The sequence below is a fragment of the Dendropsophus ebraccatus genome, chromosome 1 (assembly GCF_027789765.1).
Source record: "Dendropsophus ebraccatus isolate aDenEbr1 chromosome 1, aDenEbr1.pat, whole genome shotgun sequence".
Classification (NCBI taxonomy): domain Eukaryota; kingdom Metazoa; phylum Chordata; class Amphibia; order Anura; family Hylidae; genus Dendropsophus; species Dendropsophus ebraccatus.
The window spans coordinates 143547409-143569300 of record NC_091454.1 but is presented as its reverse complement, the minus strand read 5'-3'; the positions used below and the strand labels follow the sequence as shown (position 1 = coordinate 143569300).

Sequence of the window (21892 nt, the reverse complement as noted above, 5' to 3'; positions counted from 1 at the left end):
TGTGTATGTCTGCAGTATGTCTATTTGTGTATATATGTATACTGTATGTATGTCTGCAGTATGTCTATTTGTGTATATATGTATACAGTGTGTATGTCTGCAGTATGTCTATTTGTGTATATATGTATACCGTGTGTATGTCTGCAGTATGTCTATTTGTGTATATATGTATACTGTATGTATGTCTGCAGTATGTCTATTTGTGTATATATGTATACTGTATGTATGTCTGCAGTATGTCTAATTGTGTATATATGTATACCGTGTGTATGTCTGCAGTATGTCTATTTGTGTATATATGTATACAGTGTGTATGGCTGCAGTATGTCTATTTGTGTATATATGTATACAGTGTGTGTCTGCAGTATGTCTATTTGTGTATATATGTATACTGTATGTATGTCTGCAGTATGTCTATTTGTGTATATATGTATACAGTGTGTATGGCTGCAGTATGTCTATTTGTGTATATATGTATACAGTGTGTGTCTGCAGTATGTCTATTTGTGTATATATGTATACTGTATGTATGTGATGAGAAGTTCACACTTTGGAGGTCCAGTTGTGCAGGAGATCCGTGAGGCTTGGGCTCTGATCAGCTGAGGATTCTCACATCACAGATGATAGGTGTTGTAGTTGATATAACAGTAAGACTTTAATCAATGTATGACGTGTTTCATCAAATGAGATCATCAGATCTATTGAGGATTCCCTTAGAAACACATTATCCATTGATTTGTCTTACTCCTACGTCTACTACAACTCCTATCATCTGTGATGTGAGAATCCTGACTCAGCCGATCAGCGCCCAAGCCTCACGGATCTCCTGCACAACTGGGACCTCCAGAGTGTGAACTTCTTCTCAACTATTGTACCGATTGTATCAAAAATAAAGATATAAGCAGCAGACACAAGTGGGATAATGCCCCCCTCACCAGACTGCACCCCTCCGGAGCAGCAGCAGTATTAGTGATAGGTAGGATAATGCCCCCCTCACCAGACTGCACCCCCTCCGGAGCAGCAGCAGTATTAGTGATAGGTAGGATAATGCCCCCCTCACCAGACTGCACCCCCTCCGGAGCAGCAGCAGTATTAGTGATAGGTAGGATTATGCCCCCCTCATCTGACTACACCCCCTCCGGAGCAGTAGCAGTGATAGGTAGGATTATGTACCCCTCATCTGACTGCACCCCCTCTGGAGCAGCAGCAGTATCAGTGATAGGGAGGATTATGCCCCCCCTCATCTGACTGCACCCCTCCGGAGCAGTAGTATCAGTGATAGGGAGGATTATGCCCCCCTCATTTGACTGCACCCCCTCTGGAGCAGTAGTATCAGTGATAGGTAGGATTATGCCCCCCTCACCAGACTGCACCCCTCCGGAGCAGCAGTAGTATCAGTGATAGGTAGGATAATACCCCCTCATCTGACTGCACCCCCTCTGGAGCAGTAGTATCAGTGATAGGGAGGATTATGCCCCCCTCATCTGACTGTACCCCCTCTGGAGCAGCAGCAGTATCAGTGATAGGTAGGATAATACCCCCTCACCAGACTGCACCCCTCCGGAGCAGCAGCAGAGGAAGCACCAAAGTAGTCAAAAATCTTGTGACTTTATTCACACCCTCTAGCGCAATGTTTCGTTTTAGCTCTGAGTAAGGCAAAACATTGCACAAGAGGGAGGTAATAAAGTCACAAGATTTTTGACTACTTTGGTGCTATCTTCACTGCTGAATTATTGTACCAAGTCTCCTGGTTCCGTTGAAAGGGCTGCAAGCGGCATCAAGGTGTACAAACCACCGCTAAAGTGACTGGCGGTGTTGGGCTTGTAGCATGACCGCCCAAGGTGAGCAGCAAGTTTAGCCACTTACACACATTTGTTCTGCAGTAATACGCTATGTGCGCCGCATGGTGTTCTCTCTCTTCTACTAGTAGATGTATAAAATGGCAGATTACATTTTAAAGCCAGGTTCACACGCTGACCACTGATATGCCTTTCATGATGGTCTTTTAAAGTCTTATTCCAGCCCAACACCTTATGGTGAGGCTAGAATAAACCGTCATGGGTCTCCTCTGCTGGAGATTGTAATAGAGGAGCAGACTAGATGGTCATTTTTTCCTTCATCTTCTGAGGCTGTGTTCACACATGACATTTTTTATGTGTTTTTACAGCAATATTGTTGGAATTTCATTAAAGTTTCTACATAAATGGTGCAGTTTTACCACAACTGCATAAATCAGTAACAACTGTATAAGTGACTGGCAGTGCACTAGCGTTGCTGGTCACATACACAGCTCTATGCAAAGTCGCTGTACTAACGTGAAAGGTTTGGCGCTGATTATGTCTTTATATATTGGGTGGGCCCCAAGAATCAATTTCCCTGGTGGGCCAAGGTACCCCAGTCCGACACTGGGAGCATGTGACCATTTCCACTCCCCAGTGTCCTCCATAGACATATACAGGCTCAGTGGTGGACACAAGGGTGCGGGACATGGTCCCATGCCCCTCCATGTCAGCAATCATATGGACAGACTCAACACAGAACAGAACAGGACAACACAGCCTGGAGGAGGGGAGTCTGATTTTAGCTCTGTGAGGTATACCAGGAGCTGCTGTCAGTATATACAGTGAGTGCACTTACTAATACTGTACACTGAACTATTTTACTATAAAGGGGCCAAACCCTTTAAATGACCCCAAAACTTTTTTTTGTTTAAAAAATAAGCCAAATTTATATCACAATAATGCTTAATCACAAGATGTCTGTAATGAATAATATGAATAATATATATATGTCTTTTCCCAGTCAGATTTACTAAAAGGCATATGCCTCTTAGTTAAGCTGTGGGTCCCTGCACAGGCTTTACAGAGTAAATCTACACCTGCTTTGAAGAAGGTATAGATTTGTATCGTAAACGGGCAAAAATCATGATAAATCTGGTGCAGGAGAAGGCACCTAGCAGAGGCTCTCTGCCACTTCATCTCTGCTCTTACTGCTAAAGCAGCGATGGACAGAATTATAATAAAGCCTATAGAACTTCTGGTTTGACATTTGAGAAGTTTGTTTAAATGATTGGTACTAGGGATGGTCCGAACCAAGTTCGGTTCGGTTTCGTACCAACCCGAACCTCCGGGAATGATTCCCGCTGTCTGCCCGCTCCGTGGAGCGGGCAGACAAGCGTGAATCTGCTGCCGAGCATTCAGGTTAATACATATAATTTTCAGAATCTAAATCAACAGCAGATGTGATATAAAGCAAGGATGCAATATACAGGTTTTTTTTTGTCTTTTTTTCTTTTGTTATCGTGCTGTAAAACAAAGCTGTACTTACCACAAATCCTGTTCCAGTCTCCTGAAGGCAGATTTTTAGTCTTGTGCTGGTTGAAAAAAACAGACTAAATACAGGAATTCCAGCCAGTACAGAGAGTCCATAATGTGTCCATAATCACATGACTGCCTTCTCTGTGAGCAGAGATGACCTGGGAAACATGGGACTTTCTGTGTTTAGACTGTCTGAAATAAAAAAAAAAAAAAGTCAGAACACAGGAAGTGCCGTGTTTCCCATGATAACTACAAAAAAAAAAAAGAATATAAATTGCAAACTTGGTTTATATCACATCTACTGTTGATTTAGGTTTTGAAAGTTATTACGACAGGTACACTTTAAGGTACAGGCCTGGGGAGGGTGCCTGGAGAACCGTTTGAACATACCTGATGGTGTTTAACCCCCTCCCACCACTGCACAGTAAGTTAATGTTGCTGCAGCCTATGCCCGATGCTACAGGGACGTCAATTTACGATGCTGGATGACACAATGCTGGTGTCATCCCCAGTGGGTCCCGGCTATCAGTGATAGCCCAGGACCCGGCGCAACTCTCAGCAGTTAACCCTGTAGATACTGCAGTCAGCATGACCACAGCATCTTTGAGGCTTCAGACAGAGAATTCTCCCTCTACAAAGGGAGAATTCTCTCTTCGGTAACCATCGGGGCTCTGCGAAGTGATCGCAGAGCCCCAATGGTAGCCATGGAAACCAGAAGCCTCAGGCTTCCGGTTTCTAGCTACGGAGGCTGTGGGGAATGGGAGGGAAGGCTGGCCCGCTGTGACCTCTGTCCCCTCCCCTCTCTCCCCTGTTTCTGTTACAAGATTCTAACAGCGGCAGGGGACAGAGTAGAGGGGGCAGAGGTATGGACATCAGCTTATGGGATCATTATGATCCCATAAGCTGATGTCTAAAAACGACATAGGTATTGATGCATCAATGACCCATAGTCTTGAAAGGGTTCAATCCTATTTTTACATGTAGCAAAATCCTACCTTTTCAGATTAAATCAACCCCTAGTATTATAATGGTTTAAAGGGAATTATATAGATATCCACTTTTACTCCTGATGCTCTGATATTACTTTTCTTTCATGATCAATATGTTGCTTCCACCCTTTTAAACTAGTGTGTCCTTAACTTGTGTCTTTGTCTTGAAAGTGAAGGACACACTAGCAAGGAATGCAAAGGATAATTCCCTGCGTCTATCACAAATATCATAAGAATAAACATGGAGACTTGGTAATAAACTGTATGACATAAACACATTTACATTTGTTGTGATTAAAGACTATAAGAAGTTGGTCTTGTTAATATATATTACATTCTTTCACTTACAGGTTTTACTGGGACCTAACAATGTTACTGTTGATGGTTGGGAATCTCATTATCATTCCAGTGGGAATCACGTTCTTTAAGGAGGAGAACACGCCCGCATGGATTGTGTTTAATGTTGTCTCGGACACTTTCTTCCTTGTGGATCTGGTGCTGAACTTTCGCACAGGGATTGTAGTAGAGGACAATACGGAAATTATTCTAGAGCCGCAACGCATCAAGATTCGTTATCTGAAAAGTTGGTTTCTTGTGGACTTTGTATCCTCTATTCCTGTGGATTACATTTTTCTTATTGTTGAAACACGAATTGACTCAGAGGTTTATAAGACTGCCAGAGCCTTACGAATTGTACGTTTCACTAAAGTGCTCAGCTTGCTACGACTCTTGAGACTTTCCAGGCTTATCCGTTACATTCATCAATGGGAGGAAGTAGGTTCAAGTATTTCTTTGTTTTTCCCTACTGCATTGCCACATTAAGGGCTATGGGAACAAGGTGAAATTAACATTAAGATATTATTTTTGTAAGGGGCCTATTCCACGGGAGCAATAATCGGCCAAATCGGCCCGATTCGGCCTATTATCGCTCAGTGGAATAGAGAAAACGATCAGCCGATGATCATGTCATCAGCTGATCGTTTATTTAGGGCCAGACCTAAAATCGTCGGTCCCCCACCACGCATCGCTTCATAGAATAGCGGTGCGCGGCAGGCGACCGACGATTTGAGAAGCACCATACATTACCTTTCAGGACTTCTCCTCTGCTCCGTCTTCCTTCCCGGGTCCCACAGCACAGCATCAACTCCGGAGCAGCCTGACTGAGCTGTTAGACCGCTCAGCCAATCACAGGCCAGGACCGCCGCGGCCAGTGTTTGGCTGAGCAGTCTGACATTTCAGACAGGTTGCACCGGAGTTGATGCTGCACCGCGGGACCCGGGGAGGAAGACGGAGCGGAGGACAAGTCCTGCCAGGTAATGTATGGTACAAGGGTTGCAAGGACATCGGTAACGATGTCCCTGCAGCCCTCACTCAACGATCAGCGGGCCGTGGAATAGGCCCAGTAAACATTGTTGATCGGGCCCTGCTTGGCCCGTGGAATAGGACCCTAAATGTCTGGGTCCAGCTTTGTTATTTTCATTGTTTCCACTACTTCTGCATTAGCCTCTAATTTTTTACCTAATTCATATGATTAATGCCACTCTCACTTAAATGCTCCCCATTATCTACTTGTACGTTTTTTGATAACTCATGTATTTTCCCCTACAGATCTTTCACATGACGTATGACCTGGCAAGTGCCGTGGTACGCATTGTAAATCTAATTGGCATGATGTTACTTCTTTGCCACTGGGATGGGTGTTTACAGTTTTTGGTGCCCATGTTGCAGGAATTTCCTGATAATTGTTGGGTTTCTTTGAACCGCATGCAGGTGAGTATAATAGAAAATTAACTGAAATTGGGAGATCAACATTTCCAGAATTACAAATAATTTAACCAATGGAAAATGTTTTGTATTGTGCAAAATATCACATTTGAAGGCTGCAAACGTACAGGGCGGATCCAGAGTAAATTTCGCTGCGAGTCCCTGGCTTGTAATATCTGTGAGAAGCCATACTTGCTTTGGAGTTCCCGGGTGGATGTCCCACTCAGCTGCCCTGCCGCAGCACACTGATTGTCTTAGTGGGACATAAAGCCGAGAACCCCCAAAGCAAGCCAGATCGTGGAACAGGTAATGTATATGCTACAGCCAGCGGGGGGTTAATGGGGCAGTCTCCATCCCGCTGCGAGTATGGCTTCCCATAGACATTACAGGGCAGGGGGCTGCGGATCCGCCCTGTGTGTTTGCAGCCTGACATGGCCTTTTAGCATTAAGTGTGCACAGATAATAATTACAAAGCATAAGCATTTAACCAATGGGGCATATTTTCTCAGAATGAAATAACTGGCCCAGATTTATCAATCTGTTTGAGATTTAAAAAAAAAAAAACTATCCAATTTGCCAATAACAACCAATCACAGCTCATATTTTACCAGAGCAATTTGGGAAATAAAATCCGAGCTGTAATTGGTTGCTCTAGGCAAATCAGACAGTTTTTGTCACAGATGAATAAATCTGAGCCATTGTTTTTAGCAGTCTGGCTTATATCGCATGTATCGCCTAGATTTGTTTTACTGACTAGAACCAGATACATGTTCTTTTTTCTAATCAGTTTTCATTTAATTAAAAAAAAATTATTTTATTTTTAGTAGATTATTAGGGAGGCTGCCAAAGCTGCTTTTACCAGCATGTTTTGACATGCCTCACGGAAGTCCCCTGTAACAGACACAGTGATCATCTCCGGACCCTATTCTTTGTATAGGACACATTTCTAAGCATGCTTTGTGGGTTCATTGCACAGGAGAGGGACCCTGAGTTGTGAGCAACAGCTATTGTATGTACCTCTGTTATCTGTATACTGGTGTCACCTGTCACTATATTCCTGTCTGAGTTGATAAGAAGAAAACTGCTGGCAAATGATCTGTTCAGGACAGGAAGTCTCAGCTTAATTTTAAGTCTTAATTAAGTCTAAGGGCTGAAATAAAAACGGCAAGATTTCAGGATTGTTTTATGAGTATTAAAATGGAAAATGAATAAACATCAGGAACAATTCTTAAAAATATGTTTAACATAAAAACTTGATTGAGGAATAGGTCATTTTCTGATGACATATTCCCTTTAAGTATTGTTGATGCATTTCTAAAAGTAATTATGGTAATCCTGCACTGGCAAAAAAAAATTAAGGTGGCCAGTAGTGAGTTAATTTGGTTTATATATATATATATATATATATATATATATATATATATATATATATATATATGTGTGTGTGTGTGTGTGCAAAGAACACTTGCAGTGCACCAGCTCTGAAAGAGGGAATTCCCTTTTACTCCATTTGCGTGTGTTTTTGTTTTTCTTATACTTACTGTATAAGAAATGGTCTTTTTTCAAAATGCTATGCGGTATACACTTTGCATATCTGCATGTTATAGACATGATGGGTTTTGCATAACGTACACCAGCCATGAGGGTTTGTGTCTTCTACAGAGGATGCATCCCTTCTAGTATGCCATATTGAGTGACTGGTACAGATTTACTTTTCTTAAGCCCAATGTTCTCTTCTCACTGCATATGTTTTTATACTTGCAATAAATTCAATCTATTTATCTTCTGCTTCAGTCAGATTGATTGCTCTACAGCCATGCACGGCAGCGGTTTGCCAGTAAATCTATCCACCCATTCTCAGTACCTTGATTGGCCCATACAACTATGACATGTTTTCTGTTGTTGGTAGCAAGCTGTCTGGGCATGTGCATTAAGCAGCCTTTTGTGCCGAGTGCTTAGTAAGTATGGTAAGCGGCGAGCGGCTGCCTACTTATTATTCTATTAAGAATGTATGTCATGATTATATGCATGCAATTATAGATCACTATATCTACTGCACACTAATTGTTGGATAGAACGCTGATATTGCTGTGACTATTATGTCACTAGTCAGTATTATATTCACAACTTTGTTATTATTGCATGCTGATTAGTTGATTGCACTATCCTGTTTTTAAAACGACTCTGTACCCACAATCTGACCCCCCAAACCGCTTGTACCTTCGGATAGCTGCTTTCAATCCAAGATCTGTCCTGGGGTCCGTTCAGCAGGTGATGCAGTTATTGTCCTAAAAAACAACTTTTAAACTTTCAGCCAGTGCCAAATGGGAGTATCTGTGCCCTAACTTTGCACCACCCCTCCGTCTCTCCTCCCCACCCTCCCCATTCCACTGGAACATTTTCTCCCTGCTGAACATTGCACAGGTGCTTAAAGGGAACCAATCACCCAGAAAATCAATGTAAAGACAAGGATATGTGCTGATAGATCACCCAGCACACTTCCCAAATATGCCCCTGTAACCTCTGTGCCCCCCTCAATTAGACAGTAATCTTACTTTGTTCAGGTCACGCGCTGTATGTAAATTTTTGCTAAGTAGTCCTGGTGGGCGTATGTAGTCACGGTCCGGGGGCGTATCTAGTCACGGTCCGGGGGCGTATCTAGTCACGGTCCGGGGCTGTAATCACGCCCAGAGGGGCGTGATTCGGAGGCTTGCGGTCCAGTGACGTCATCCGGCGGCTTGCGTTCCGCGTCGCGGCCGCGCCGACGTGTTCGGGAACCCGCGCATGCGCAGTACGGCAGGAGACGACGCTGACGTACTGCGCATGCGCGGGTTCCCGAACACGTCAGCGCGGCCGCGACGCGGAACGCAAGCCGCCAGATGACGTCACTGGACCGCAAGCCTCCGAATCACGCCCCTCTGGGCGTGATTACTGCCCCAGACCGTGACTACATACGCCCCCGGACCGTGACTAGATACGCCCCCGGACCGTGACTACATACGCCCACCAGGACTACATACGCCCACCAGGACTACTTAGCAAAAATTTACATGCAGCGCGTGACCTGAACAAAGTAAGATTACTGTCTAATTGAGGGGAGCACAGAGGTTACAGGGGCATATTTGGGAAGTGTGCTGGGTGATCTATCAGCACATATCCTTGTCTTTACATTGATTTTCTGGGTGATTGGCTCCCTTTAAAGATCCAGCCCATATGCCGGGTGACACAGGTGGGGAATAGGAGACAATCTGCCTGGAGCATTCCTAATGATGAGGAGGGTGGGGAGGAGGGACAGAGGGGTGGTGCAAAGTTAGGGCACAGATACTCTCGTTTGGCACAGGCTGCAAGTTTAAAAGTAGTTTTTTAGGACAATAACTACATCACCTGCCGAACGGACCCCAGAACAGATCTTGGATTAAAAGCAGCTATCCAAAGGAACAAGTGGTTTGGGGGGTCAGATTGTGGGTACAGAGTCGCTTTAAACTTGGTCACAACCCCCATTTATGCTTAAAAATGGCTGCAAGAGACAGCGGAAATGACGCCTTATGTTTTTCTGTATGATCCGTTTAACTGAAGCCTGGGTGCTGCAGGTTTTCTTTGTACGTGTCAACTGGTCCATGACCCAGGACAGTCCTGTTCTGTACTTTTTTCTGAAGAATTTGCTCTAGTGCAGCTCTCAAGTGCTTCTGTTTTCAACTAAGGAAAATAGATATAATATTCTACCTGCCATAATACTAATTTATAATAATAGCTTTTCTGCCAAAATAAACCAGAAGCGATTTGTGCATTCTGTTCCATTCTGCTGTGCCACAATGTTTTCCTGTTCCCACCCCAGCCCCCTAACGTGGTCCCCCTTACACCATTCCCAGCCAAGGAGTGCCCCAGCCCAGGGACACTTTGGCTTCAACAATGAGGGGTGTGACTTATTGTGTGTGTGGTGTGTGTAGAAGGTGGCTTGTCACTGTGAGGGATTTTTTTTATTACTTTTTATTATTAGGGTGCTTCTGTTTGGTTTCCACCTGGCTGATAATTGAAGAAAGGAGGACCCTACTTGCTTTAGAAAAAAAAAAAAAAATTAAGTCAGTAGGGTCCCCTCTCTTTGACATTACCAGCCAGATAAAAAAAAATCAAATCAGTAGCAGTCTAGTAACATCGGGCTAGGTAGCACCCTGTATGTTGGACCTGTGTAGACCTGCATCTATGTTTCCCAGTGATATGCTATCACTTTTTTTAATACATTAGTTGCGTCCATTGTGTTTTTTGTGTTTTTTCAAAATGCATCATGCTGGTTTATAGTGGGTGTTTATTTACTATTTTAGGGTGCCTTCACACGCATGTATCGCTGTGTATTTATCGCTGTGAGTTTCTCGCACATAAATCCACAGTGATACTGATTGCTATCATGCCAATGTATGTGTATTCTCACTGCGTGTTTGGTGCGATTTTTACATGCGAGTTTTGATTTTTACATGACTTTCACAGGCAAGTTAAACACCACAAAAAAAGCAGCTACTTTCATGTGAGTTTGATGCGAGTTTTGTGTGAGAAATAAGCAGCGATACCGTACATCTGAAGGCACCCTAAGGCCACGTTCACACAACGTATGACACCGGCCATTCTGTGACCCGAGTCACAGAAGGGCCGGTGTCAGTTAGGTTATTAACTTCATTTCTATAGAATTGGGATGCGGGCACAGCTGTGTGTGCCCGCATTCCAATTCACCATTGCACACAATGGAAAGTGCGGCCAGAGCCGCACTCTCCATTGAGTGCACTGTCAGGGTTGTGCGGCCGCTATTCAATGAATAGGGGCCGCACAAAACTGACATGTCAGTTTTTATTGCGGCCACTAGGGATCCTGGCCGGAGTGTATACTATGTGTATACACTCCAGACGTGATTCCATAGACTGCACTTATCACCAAACATTCTTACAAAATATGTTTAACATAAAAACTTGATAAAAAGAATAGGTCATTTTCTGATGACACATTCCTTTTAAAGGAAATGAAACATTAGGGGCATCACACTTTTTAAAAATTTTTTACAGTAGCAGATCAGTGCCAGTGCAGGGATCCTGGTGGCTTGGTCTTTTTTTTTTTTTTGAAACGCCACCCGGTTTCCCCTCTCGGTTTGACCGTTTCAAAAAAGGACTGTGCCACCAGGATCCCTGCACCGGCACCAATCTGCTACTGGAAATAAAATAAAAAAAGCGATGTACCTAATGGTACATTTGCTTTAAGGGCAAATTTAAAGAATAGCTGCCTCCTGTAGTCAAAAGTGTATTCTAAGAAAAATACCATATTGCTTACGTATTTCTTGTATTGGGCACCAGAGAAAAGCAACTGTACATATATGTTTATGCTATAGCACAGAGGTGATGTACGCTTCTGACAGAAGTCTATCTATAGTATGCTTTTCTCTACACGCATGAAGTCCCATCACTCACTTAAACCCGAATCTTTCTTACTGGGATATTCCCTTAAGTGCCTTGATGAACACTTTTTTTTTACAATTTGCAATGTTCTGGTAAAAAAAACAAATGTTACTATGTACAGCAGGAAGAGGTTATGTTCTTTTTGTGAATGCAAGTATATTTAGGATTTACATGAATGTTCACTCCAAGAAACTGTATCTATTCTTTTTATTTTATTTAAGTACAACATTCTGTGCTAATTAATTTCTTAAAATATATTTATTGTGGATGGGACTTCTGATACAGACCTTTAAATCTCCTGCATAGATAAGTAATAATAAAAAGTAATTAATAATAAAAATAATAATAATAAAAAATATTAAAAGATAAAAATCTACTGTCTACTCTGGCCAAGATCCGTGGCTGCAAACGAGAGAAATCAGCGAGATCAGTGTTCATTTGCAGTGCCTTTGCAAGGCACAATTAATCATGCCCCTGGGCTGCACGAACGATCACTAAATCATTTGTGCGGCCAGTTAAATACATGGCTATTGGCCGTACAATTCCTGTTTACACAAGGAGATGCATGATTAATAGAGATAGATTTTACTGCTGGTCACAAGTTGCCATAAGCCGAAAAAGTGGATGTTTTCCTGCTCATTGTCCAATCACTGTCACTTTTACATGGGCCACTTATCAATAGGGATGAGCGAACCGGCTAAGGTTCGGGTTCGTATGAACCTGAACTATTGGCTTCTGATTCCTGTTGTCTTCCCGCTCTGTGGAGAGGGTGGATACAGCCTGAGGACCGCCTGGAAAACTGGGATACAGCCTATGGCTATGGCTGTATCCCAGTTTTCCAGGCGGTCCTCAAGGTTGTATCCACCGTCTCCACGGAGCGGGCAGACAGCGGGAATCAGAAGCCAATAGTTCCTTAGCCGGTTCGCTCATCCCTACCTATCAAATAAGTGGTTCTAGGAGCACCTGTTGTTGATCAGCCGGTGTAAAAGGCTGAAGGGCTAAAAATCAGCCATATGATCATTCAGACATCAGTTATTAAAGGTGTCTGGCCACCTTTAGTTTGCTCAAATTTGGGGCCATTTTTGGCCCTTTTATAAAGGAAGCCATGCCTTACATACAGATATTACGCCCCTTTACTGCTGTGTGAGCTGGAAACTGATAGTATGGATATATGCATATCCATGCTGTCAGTTTCCAAGGCTGCACGAATGATACAAAGATTTCTTGCACCATGTAAAGGCCCGTGGCTGAAAAAATCATCTAATGTAAAAGGATCCTTACTGGTATTGTGATAAATTCAGGCAGGAAATGCAGGATAGGGACTGTATACAAGTGTAATGAAACAGAGTACTTGAGAGTCCAGTGACCTTATAAAGTTTCTGATACTGTACTGGTATCTCATGACATAAAAACAATTTCCATTTATACAAAGTGAGGTGCTGAATCGGATTTATGTCACAAAAATTGAAAGTGGCAGTGTATTTTGTTGTTACATTTTAAGCTCGCTGCAGTGTTGGTAGTGTTCACAGAGCCACACACATTTACATACTGTAATAGAAGGCATATTTTTGAAGTTTGCAGGAAATTCTCATTTCCATTTCAGATGCTTTCCATTCAGCTTGTCAGTGTCTCCGAGGTTCTTTCAAATGTCCTGGCAAATTAATTATAATATCTGTGTGAATCTTTCACTTCCCCAACAACATTCGCTGTCTTTTTGTAGACAAATTTGTCATTATTTGCTATAGGCTTCAGTGATCAAGGAGTTACAAAAATATATTTCCCTAGTAAAATGCCTAAAAGGATATAGAAAAAAAAACACTGATTAGTCAAAGCATAATCTGAAATGAGAGAAGAAGAGGTAACCACTTCATATGAAAAGTTGTAAGGGTCTGAGTAGATATTGACATGTTACCAGATGGCACTCAGTGTGTCAAATATCTCAAAACATAACAGCCATCAGAAAAATCACAAAAAATACATATAAAGGGGTTATCCAGCGAAAACATATTTTTTTTGCTTCTCATACTTATCAGCTGCTGTATGTCCTACGGGAAATGTTTTTTTGTCTGGTCTGACACAGTGCTCTCTGCTGCCACCTTTGTCCGAGACAAGAACTGTCCAGAGCAGGAAAGGTTTTTTATTGTGATTTGCTCCTGCACTGGACAGTTCCCGTCTCGGATAGAGATGTCAGCAGAGAGCACTGTGTCAGACTGCTGTCCGTGCCTTTCCACTAAAAGATTGGTGTGAGTGGAGTCCATGGGCGGGGGTTTCCGTGCCAATTCTGTAGTGTGAATGGGATCTAAAAGAAAAAAGAATAACTGTCTAAAACCGGTTGATTTGAAAGAAAAAGATTTTCGCTAGATAACCCCTTTAATTCAATTTAAAGGGGTACTCTGCAAAGTATTTTTTTTTTTATATACAATGCTTTAATAAAGTTATACTACTTTAACATCATTAAAATAAATTTATATATATTTTTTTAATTTATACATAATTTTAAGTAAGTGGCAGCAATAAGTTGCACCAAGGGCTCCTCTGCTGCCACCAAAGTTTGTTTTGGGTACTATAGGGCTGTCGAAGCCATTGTCTCCACTCCCCTGCTCTGATCCAGCACTGCTGCACAAAGCTATTGATTGGAGACAGCAGAGGGGCCTGTGTCGCCCATAACTAGTGCAACTCAAAATAAAATATTTTATTTTAAAATAATATTTTATTATTTATATTACAAAGTAATATAAATTTATTGAAGAAATGTATCAAAATAAAAGTGAAACAACAACAATGATCAGGAGATCATGTGGAGTCAGGAGGTTCTACCCAAGTGCCTATGTCCATACTGAAAGAAAAGTACCTGTTTCTATTCCAGTGAGGAAAACTTAGCTGATGAAAAGAGGTAATAGTTCCTTGCAGACTTTTTTGCCAGAGTTAGTGGTTAACGTATCACAATTGTTTCTTGTGCGTACACCTTTATTAAGGAGGATTGTGCTGCCGACTTAAAGAAGTTTTGTCATGAAGCAAAAAAGGTATAATTAGGTGTGAACCACATACATACATACATATATGTAAAGAAGTACAAATATGTTTTTAGTAAAAAAGCTTACATCACTGTACTGTTTTGTTCTGCATCTGATTACTTTTTGGTTTCTTTTCTGAACTGTGACCCTGCTGTTGCCAAGCAACAGTTTAGATACTTTCCCACAATCCCCCTTGCTTGCATGTAAAGTGAAAACCAACTGCCGGTACTAATGGCACAGATCATGTGACTTCAACTTAACTGAGCATGAGTGACCCAGAGTACCCCTTTAAGCTGCATATACTACACCAGCAGCACTTAAATGCACCGAAAGCATCCCGAGACTATTCCCCCCCCCCCTCCCCCCCCCGGGTACCTCATTATTACTGTAGCAACTTATGGGGAGATGCCTTAATAGTGGTAGTAGTCTCTGACCCTCGTTGCACACCTTATGCTGTGTGTTTGGTAGTATGGGTGCCTGTGATGATGTTGTGTTATACCATGCCTTATCCAGACTTGTGCTGTTTGGGGCAGCTTCCTCCGCCGGTGGTGCTGGCTGGGTTTTGGTGTGGCATTTTTGGGTCTGGTCCTGTGGCATGGGGGTTGCAGGGCCGTTCCATGGCCTCCCTTCCCTGACTGTGCATGCCTGCAGGGGTGGTGGTCACTGACCGGCACAGTGTGAACTTAGTGTAGGGACCCATGTGTATCAGATACCTGCACGCGGTACATGGGGCAGTATGGCTTGATCAATTCATACACAAAATTCTGATGTTTTTTATGCAGCTGAGAGGCACTAGTGTCAGCCATAGGTGTGAGGTGCAGCGCTCTTTTTCTTCCCAGAACTGTGTGTTATACCATGACCTGGTACAGGTTATTAGGACAGCAGAACAGTCTATACAGTCCTTACTTTTACCATCCTTGTGCTGATCTGAATTACTACAATAAAGTTATCCTTACTGGTTGGTTCCCAATGGAATTCTAGGCTATTTCTAGGCTTTTATGGAGTCCTAGGCTATTTCGGACATGTGTTGTACAGCGGGGATAAGACAATGCTGTACTGCGCATGTCCCCTAAAACGAAGACGTCATCTGCTTGGCCCGCCTCTTCATGACAACGGAATGACAAAGAGCTTTGAATCACGCCCATAGAGGCATGATTACAGTGAAACCCAGCACCAGGTCTGTGACTAGTTAGACCTGCAGAAATGCCTAGATGACTAGGTGAAGTCTATTAGCATACAGGCACGTGAATTGATAAAAGTATGGTTTCGGGGTATACCTGGCAGGCAGCCATGCTATGTAAATATTGGGAAAGTGTCTCAGGGGGTGTATAAGGATGGATGAAGAGCGTTATAACTTTTTTTTTAGGGTATTGGTTCCCTTTAAATAGTTCTAAGAATCTACATGAACCCACCATTGCTTCTGTAAAATCAGATATTTTCATAGACTACAGTTTTTAAAGTTAATAAAGGTCACATTTAAATTAGATAATAGAGTAGTGAGGCTCTGACTGCCAGTGGCCTTGGTAACCCGGGGCTAGACATCATTTTAGGCTCTGTTGGCGGGGGGACAGGTAGTCAGACGCTCACTGGTCAGCGATTGAGGCCATCTTTGTATGTAATTCCATGTGAGCATACTGTAGATAGAATCATAACGTCAAGATACTGAAGTGACTTGTGCGTCTGGTTATTCGTGAACTCATTTACTATTTGCCAACATCTCTGTGATGGATATCAAGTTTAAATCTTAAGACAAGACAATTGTGTGTTAGTTTGTAGTGTTACAAGTGGAAAACATCTTTCTTTTCTCTGTTACAGAATGCCTCTTGGGGGAAGCAATATTCCTATGCTCTTTTCAAAGCCATGAGTCACATGTTGTGCATCGGGTATGGGCAGCAGGCACCAGTGGGCATGTCAGATGTCTGGCTTACTATGCTGAGCATGATTGTTGGTGCCACTTGCTATGCCATGTTCATTGGTCATGCTACTGCACTTATCCAGTCTCTGGATTCTTCACGGCGCCAGTATCAGGAAAAGGTACATAGACTTTTTAACTGTTCATTTTCTCTAATAGTTCTTAATTTCTGTATTTAAAACTCTATTATGGCTGTTAAAGCAGAATTGCTGTTTAATATGGAACAGGTCAATCAATTTTGAATGTAACTGTAGATCAGTATTGAGCTGTATTTGCATAGACATTTCCATAAATAATGACTGAATGCATTTAAAATTGAGAGCAACCTGTATGTGCATTATAGCATTTATAATATCTTTGATGTAAAAAGTATTGTTGCATATCACTGATACAACATGCGCTTTAATTACTGTACTGTGATAGCTTAGCCATTTTGCTGCCTTAGGTAGAAACTGGAATAATGCATGCTAGTTATATTTGTATATTAATTATTCACAACGCACACCAATTGCTGCTAAAGCTAGCAGTCTCAAATTGCTTCATTATTGGAATGGCCTTCTTTTTGTTCACAATGAGGCTAGCACTGCAATGCTGCTGACTAAGAAGGTATTATAATGGTACAAAAATGGTACAATAGTGTTCATGAATTCAGCAATGCCTCTGCTAAATAGAACACAAGGCTATGTGCACACTATGGGGGACATTTATTAAAGGGGTTATCCAGCGTGCGGGCTATTTTTAGATGTGGCCGGGGAGGAGGTGGCTGAAAGAAAAGACGTCCACTCACCTCCCCAGTTCCAGCGGCGGGTTCGCATCGCGGCGCTCCGGTGCCCGGTTTCCGGCCGCTTCTGGGTGTCTGATGCGGGCCCGAGGTGTGACGTCTCAGGTCCGCTCAGTCACTCAGTGAAGGAGGCGGGATAACCCCTTTAAGTCCGGCATTTCAAAGTTCCAGCCTAAAAATGTTCCCACAGTGGCAGTGCTCCCCAGATTTATGTAGAGGCACAATGTCTTTGCATAAATCCTGTGCGCACTAATGTGTGCATGTAGTAAGCTGTCATAGGTTTCTTTAAAAATTTTCAGCCGAAAAATGTTAAAGGGGAACTCCAGGTAGAGGTTAAAAAAAATGAAACTTCTGCAGAAGCATATAGCATTACTTACCTATCTATCCCAGTTTTGAAACTACCAAAAATCCATTTGTTTAGGGGGTTTGTTCTGTATTGTGTTTCTGTCCTTCCTGGTTAAGCAGTTCCCAGAATGCAATGCTTTCCCTTAGCTGATCATCACAGTCCCCCACCCATCACAATCAGTAAAATTAGTGCTGCACCTGCTATTGGCCATTCAGAGATGGTGGATCACTCAGGGGATTGGGGGATCCAGCCAAGCCTCCTGTGACATCACGCCCTGCCCCCTGTCTGCATCATCAGCCTGTCCTCAGCAAACACACACAATGTGAGACAGAAGCATGGAAGATTTGTCTCCTAAGGGGGGATAGCAGAAGGAGAAGGAGACAATGTGAATTGGCACAGGGGCCATTTTTTTCAGCTTCCTGGATTTCTATCAGCTACCAGTGTGGCAGAACTGTACAGATACTGTAATACATTGTATAGACACATCTATATAACTTTTAATGTACTTTTAATAGAAAAATAGTTTTTCTTATCCGGAGTTCCCCTTTAAATTCAGCGGATGCAGTGACTGCCCCCCCATTCTGCCTCCTCTCTGCCTCCTCCAGCCTGACTGGGTAGAGGGTCCAGATGCAAAAACGTATTCACAAAACAAGTGTATGACAATAAATTTATTCTAATACGGCCCAAAGAAATTGTTAAAAGTCTAACCACTGGGCCTTAACAATCTTGAGTACACCAAATGCCGCTTTTGGAGCTCTTCAGCAGCTTTTAGCTGTCTTCAGAAACCCTATAGAGAATGAATGGAGTATGGCCCAGAGCTCTATTTAGCTAGGATTTTAGGGTCCCTAGTGATCAGACCTTAGTTATGCTGTATCCTATGGATACTATGCATAAGGCATAACTTATCCAGTTGAGGATTCCCCTTTAACCAGTAGTCCTGCAATATTGCCGATAATCCCACATTTCACATGTAAATGTGGAATCATAGCTTCAGGGGTAAAATAAATCCAGATAAACTACAGGTGTTTATTATTTATACACAATAGTTCCAATGGACTTTAACAACAGTATATTAGTCTCTGACTATCAGGGTTGATTAACCACATTGAGTTCTGTCCACAACTGTACCAAATAGTAGCCTTACTAAATAACCACTAACACACAACAAGGCTAAACATTTAAAAATATAAAAAAAATTTATTAGCAGGATTAAAAAATCTCAAAACATTTCATAGTGCAAAAAGGAATCCAGCAAGGACAAACCGAAACCACAGTACTACAATAATATAATAATCTGCATATATATGGGCAAGCGTCTCTAAGACATAGGTATCAGTACATGCAGTGTATCCACATGGCCTCAGGGTCGCAACCGCAGATCTGCACAACCTGAGATTATCTATCCAAAGTACAGTGTCTCTTACCCATAGTGGATTCTGGCGTCCGTAACCCCGACGCACGTTTCGCGTAAGATCGCTTTCTCAAGGGGAGTGTCTAACTCCTGTATCTCGCGCTATTTATGATGTGGATGGGGATTCCTTCCGGGTGGCGACGCAAGTCACAGGAGGGGCCAGGGATCACGCGACTTCCTCCCGGCCTCCGTCACTGGAACGCACGCCCGCCGGTGGAACGCAGGCGGGCATGCGCACAGCGAACTAATGAGGCCATGTCGGAAGGGCGCCTATGCCCGATTCTCCCAGGACCCGCGTACCCGCGGACCTTCCTTGTACGCGGGTCCTGGGAGAATCGGGCATAGGCGCCCTTCCAACATGGCCTCATTAGTTCGCTGTGCGCATGCCCGCCTGCGTTCCACCGGCGGGCATGCGTTCCAGTGACGGAGGCCGGGAGGAAGTCGCGTGATCCCTGGCCCCTCCTGTGACTTGCGTCGCCACCCGGAAGGAATCCACATCCACATCATAAATAGCGCGAGATACAGGAGTTAGACACGCCCCTTGAGAAAGCGATCTTACGCGAAACGTGCGTGGGGGTTACGGACGCCAGAATCCACTATGGGTAAGAGACACTGTACTTTGGATAGATAATCTCAGGTTGTGCAGGTCTGTGGTTGCGACCCTGAGGCCATGTGGATACACTGCATGTACTGATACCTATGTCTTAGAGACGCTTGCCCATATATATGCAGATTATTATATTATTGTAGTACTGTGGTTTCGGTTTGTCCTTGCTGGATTCCTTTTTGCACTATGAAATGTTTTGAGATTTTTTAATCCTGCTAATAAAAAATTTATATTTTTAAATGTTTAGCCTTGTTGTGTGTTAGAGGTGTTTATTATTACAGGGGGCTAAAGGACAAATATTGCTAGTCATTTGTTCATTGGTCAGCTGATCACTGTGACTTTTACACAAGGCAATAATGTAGCTTCCTACAAATGTTTGATGGACCAAGAATTGCTCAGTGTGAACTAGCCTTAAAATTATATATTTAACTTTACATGTATCTATAGCTTTGATTTCTTGAGATTGCCAGTCCACCATTTAAAGGGAACCTGTCACCCTCCGTGCCGGGGTGACAGGCTCCCGACCCCCCGCTACAGCCCCCTATACTCACCTGATCCCGCCGGGTCCCGCTTCTGGATCCGGTCGGGTCACGGAGATCTCAGCCGCTGCAGCCCGGCGCGCGCGCTAAGAGAAGAGTCCAATGCTCATAGAGAATGACAGGAGAGTCCAGCGCTCCGTCATTCTCTATGAGCGTTGGACTCATCTCTCAGCGCGCGCGCCGAGCTGCAGCGGCTGAGATCTCCGTGACCCGACCGGATCCAGAAGCAGGACCCGGCGGGATCAGGTAAGTATAGGGGGCTGTAGCGGGGGGTCGGGAGGCTGTCAGCCCGGCACGGGGGGTGACAGGTTCCCTTTAACTGCAGAGAAATCTCCTCTGTGTGAAAATCCAAATACAGCAATAATGATGGAAAAGTACTTAAACTAAGTTAAAAATTCAAAAACTCAGATTGCCAGTGTGCTTGCAGCTTCTGACCCCCACAAGAATAGCAAAGGTCTCTATTACATGCTCTCTGACTTGATGACAACCAGTGGTGAGAATAAAAGTAAAAGAACCTAAATGCAGGATGGTTCATAGTTCACTTTCCTGAACTTGCCTGAAACTTTGCTAGCAGAGGGACTACGCCACTGAACCACCATGCTACCCGGATAGACTTGTTACTGAGATCCAGCAGTGGTTTTCATTCCACAGGCCGATGGGGGACCGATCAATAATGTAAACGAACGCCGATCTGCTAGATCGGCGTTTGTTTACTGGGCCTATTCCATGGCCCAAATTGCTTAGCGAGGGCTGCAGGGACATTATTACCTATGTACTTGCATACCTTGTTTTAAAACACCATACTTTACCTAGCATGTTGCAGGGCTTCTCCTGTGCTCCTTCTTCCTCCTTCTTCTCAGCCAATCACTGGCCACGGCGGGCCTGGCTAGTGATTGGCTGAGCGGTCTGTTAGCTAAGACAGGCTGCACTGAAGCTTCTGCTGTGCGCGGGATCGGGAGGAAGAAGGAGCGCAGGAGAAGCCCTGCAACATGCTAGGTAATGTATGGTGCTGTTGAAATTGTCAGTCGCCGGCCGCACATCAATATTCCACGCAGCAATGCGCTGTCGGTTCCTAATGATTTTAGGTTGGAACCTAAATAAACGATCAGCCAATGATAAGATCATTGGTTGATCGTTGTTTCTATTCCACAGAGCGATAATTGGCTCAGTGGAATAGGCCCCTCAGTTCGGTGTTTAGCATTGTTGCCATACTGGGGTCCTGGGTTCAAATGTGACCAAGGGCAATACCTGCATGTAGTTTGTATGTTCTCAATACTGTACTTGTACGTGTACTTGTACTCAATACTTGTGTGGGTTTTCTCACACACTTCAAAAATATATTGACAGGTTATTTTTAATTTAGATTGTAAGCCCAAATGCAGACAGAGATCAATGTAATTGATGATAATCTATGGTGTGGAATAATTTGGTAGTATGTCATTGGAAAGAGAGGGGAGTTGTCAAGCCCAGAGCTTTGCCTGGATTTTTGCTTTAGCGTGTACTCCTAATGTCAGTTCTGATGAATTATGTGCCAAATTCTTCTGATATATACAGAATATACGTAACTGCACAGCATCTGGGATCCACTGTCCTACAGTTATATCTAGCTATAGGGAAATCTGCTACTTTCAAAACTCACATACCACCACCCAGAGACTAGTTGTGGGTACTGCATGGTAACCTCACACACCAATATATAGCTTGTACTTCAGCAAACACCACTGTTGTTATATAACATAGTCTACCCAAACAGGGGCGTAGCTAGGATTCACGGGGC

At 43.3% G+C, this 21892-nt stretch overlaps 1 protein-coding gene across 1 annotated transcript in view; it reads left to right on the top strand.

Moving 5' to 3' along the window:
- Positions 1–21892, top strand: part of HCN4 (hyperpolarization activated cyclic nucleotide gated potassium channel 4) — a 143198-nt gene that overhangs the window by 95663 nt on the left and 25643 nt on the right. The window contains exons 2-4 of the mRNA XM_069981093.1: positions 4657–5080; positions 5915–6076; positions 16335–16553. Coding sequence (XP_069837194.1) covers positions 4657–5080; positions 5915–6076; positions 16335–16553 — 805 coding nt within the window. The remainder of the gene's footprint in view (positions 1–4656; positions 5081–5914; positions 6077–16334; positions 16554–21892) is intronic.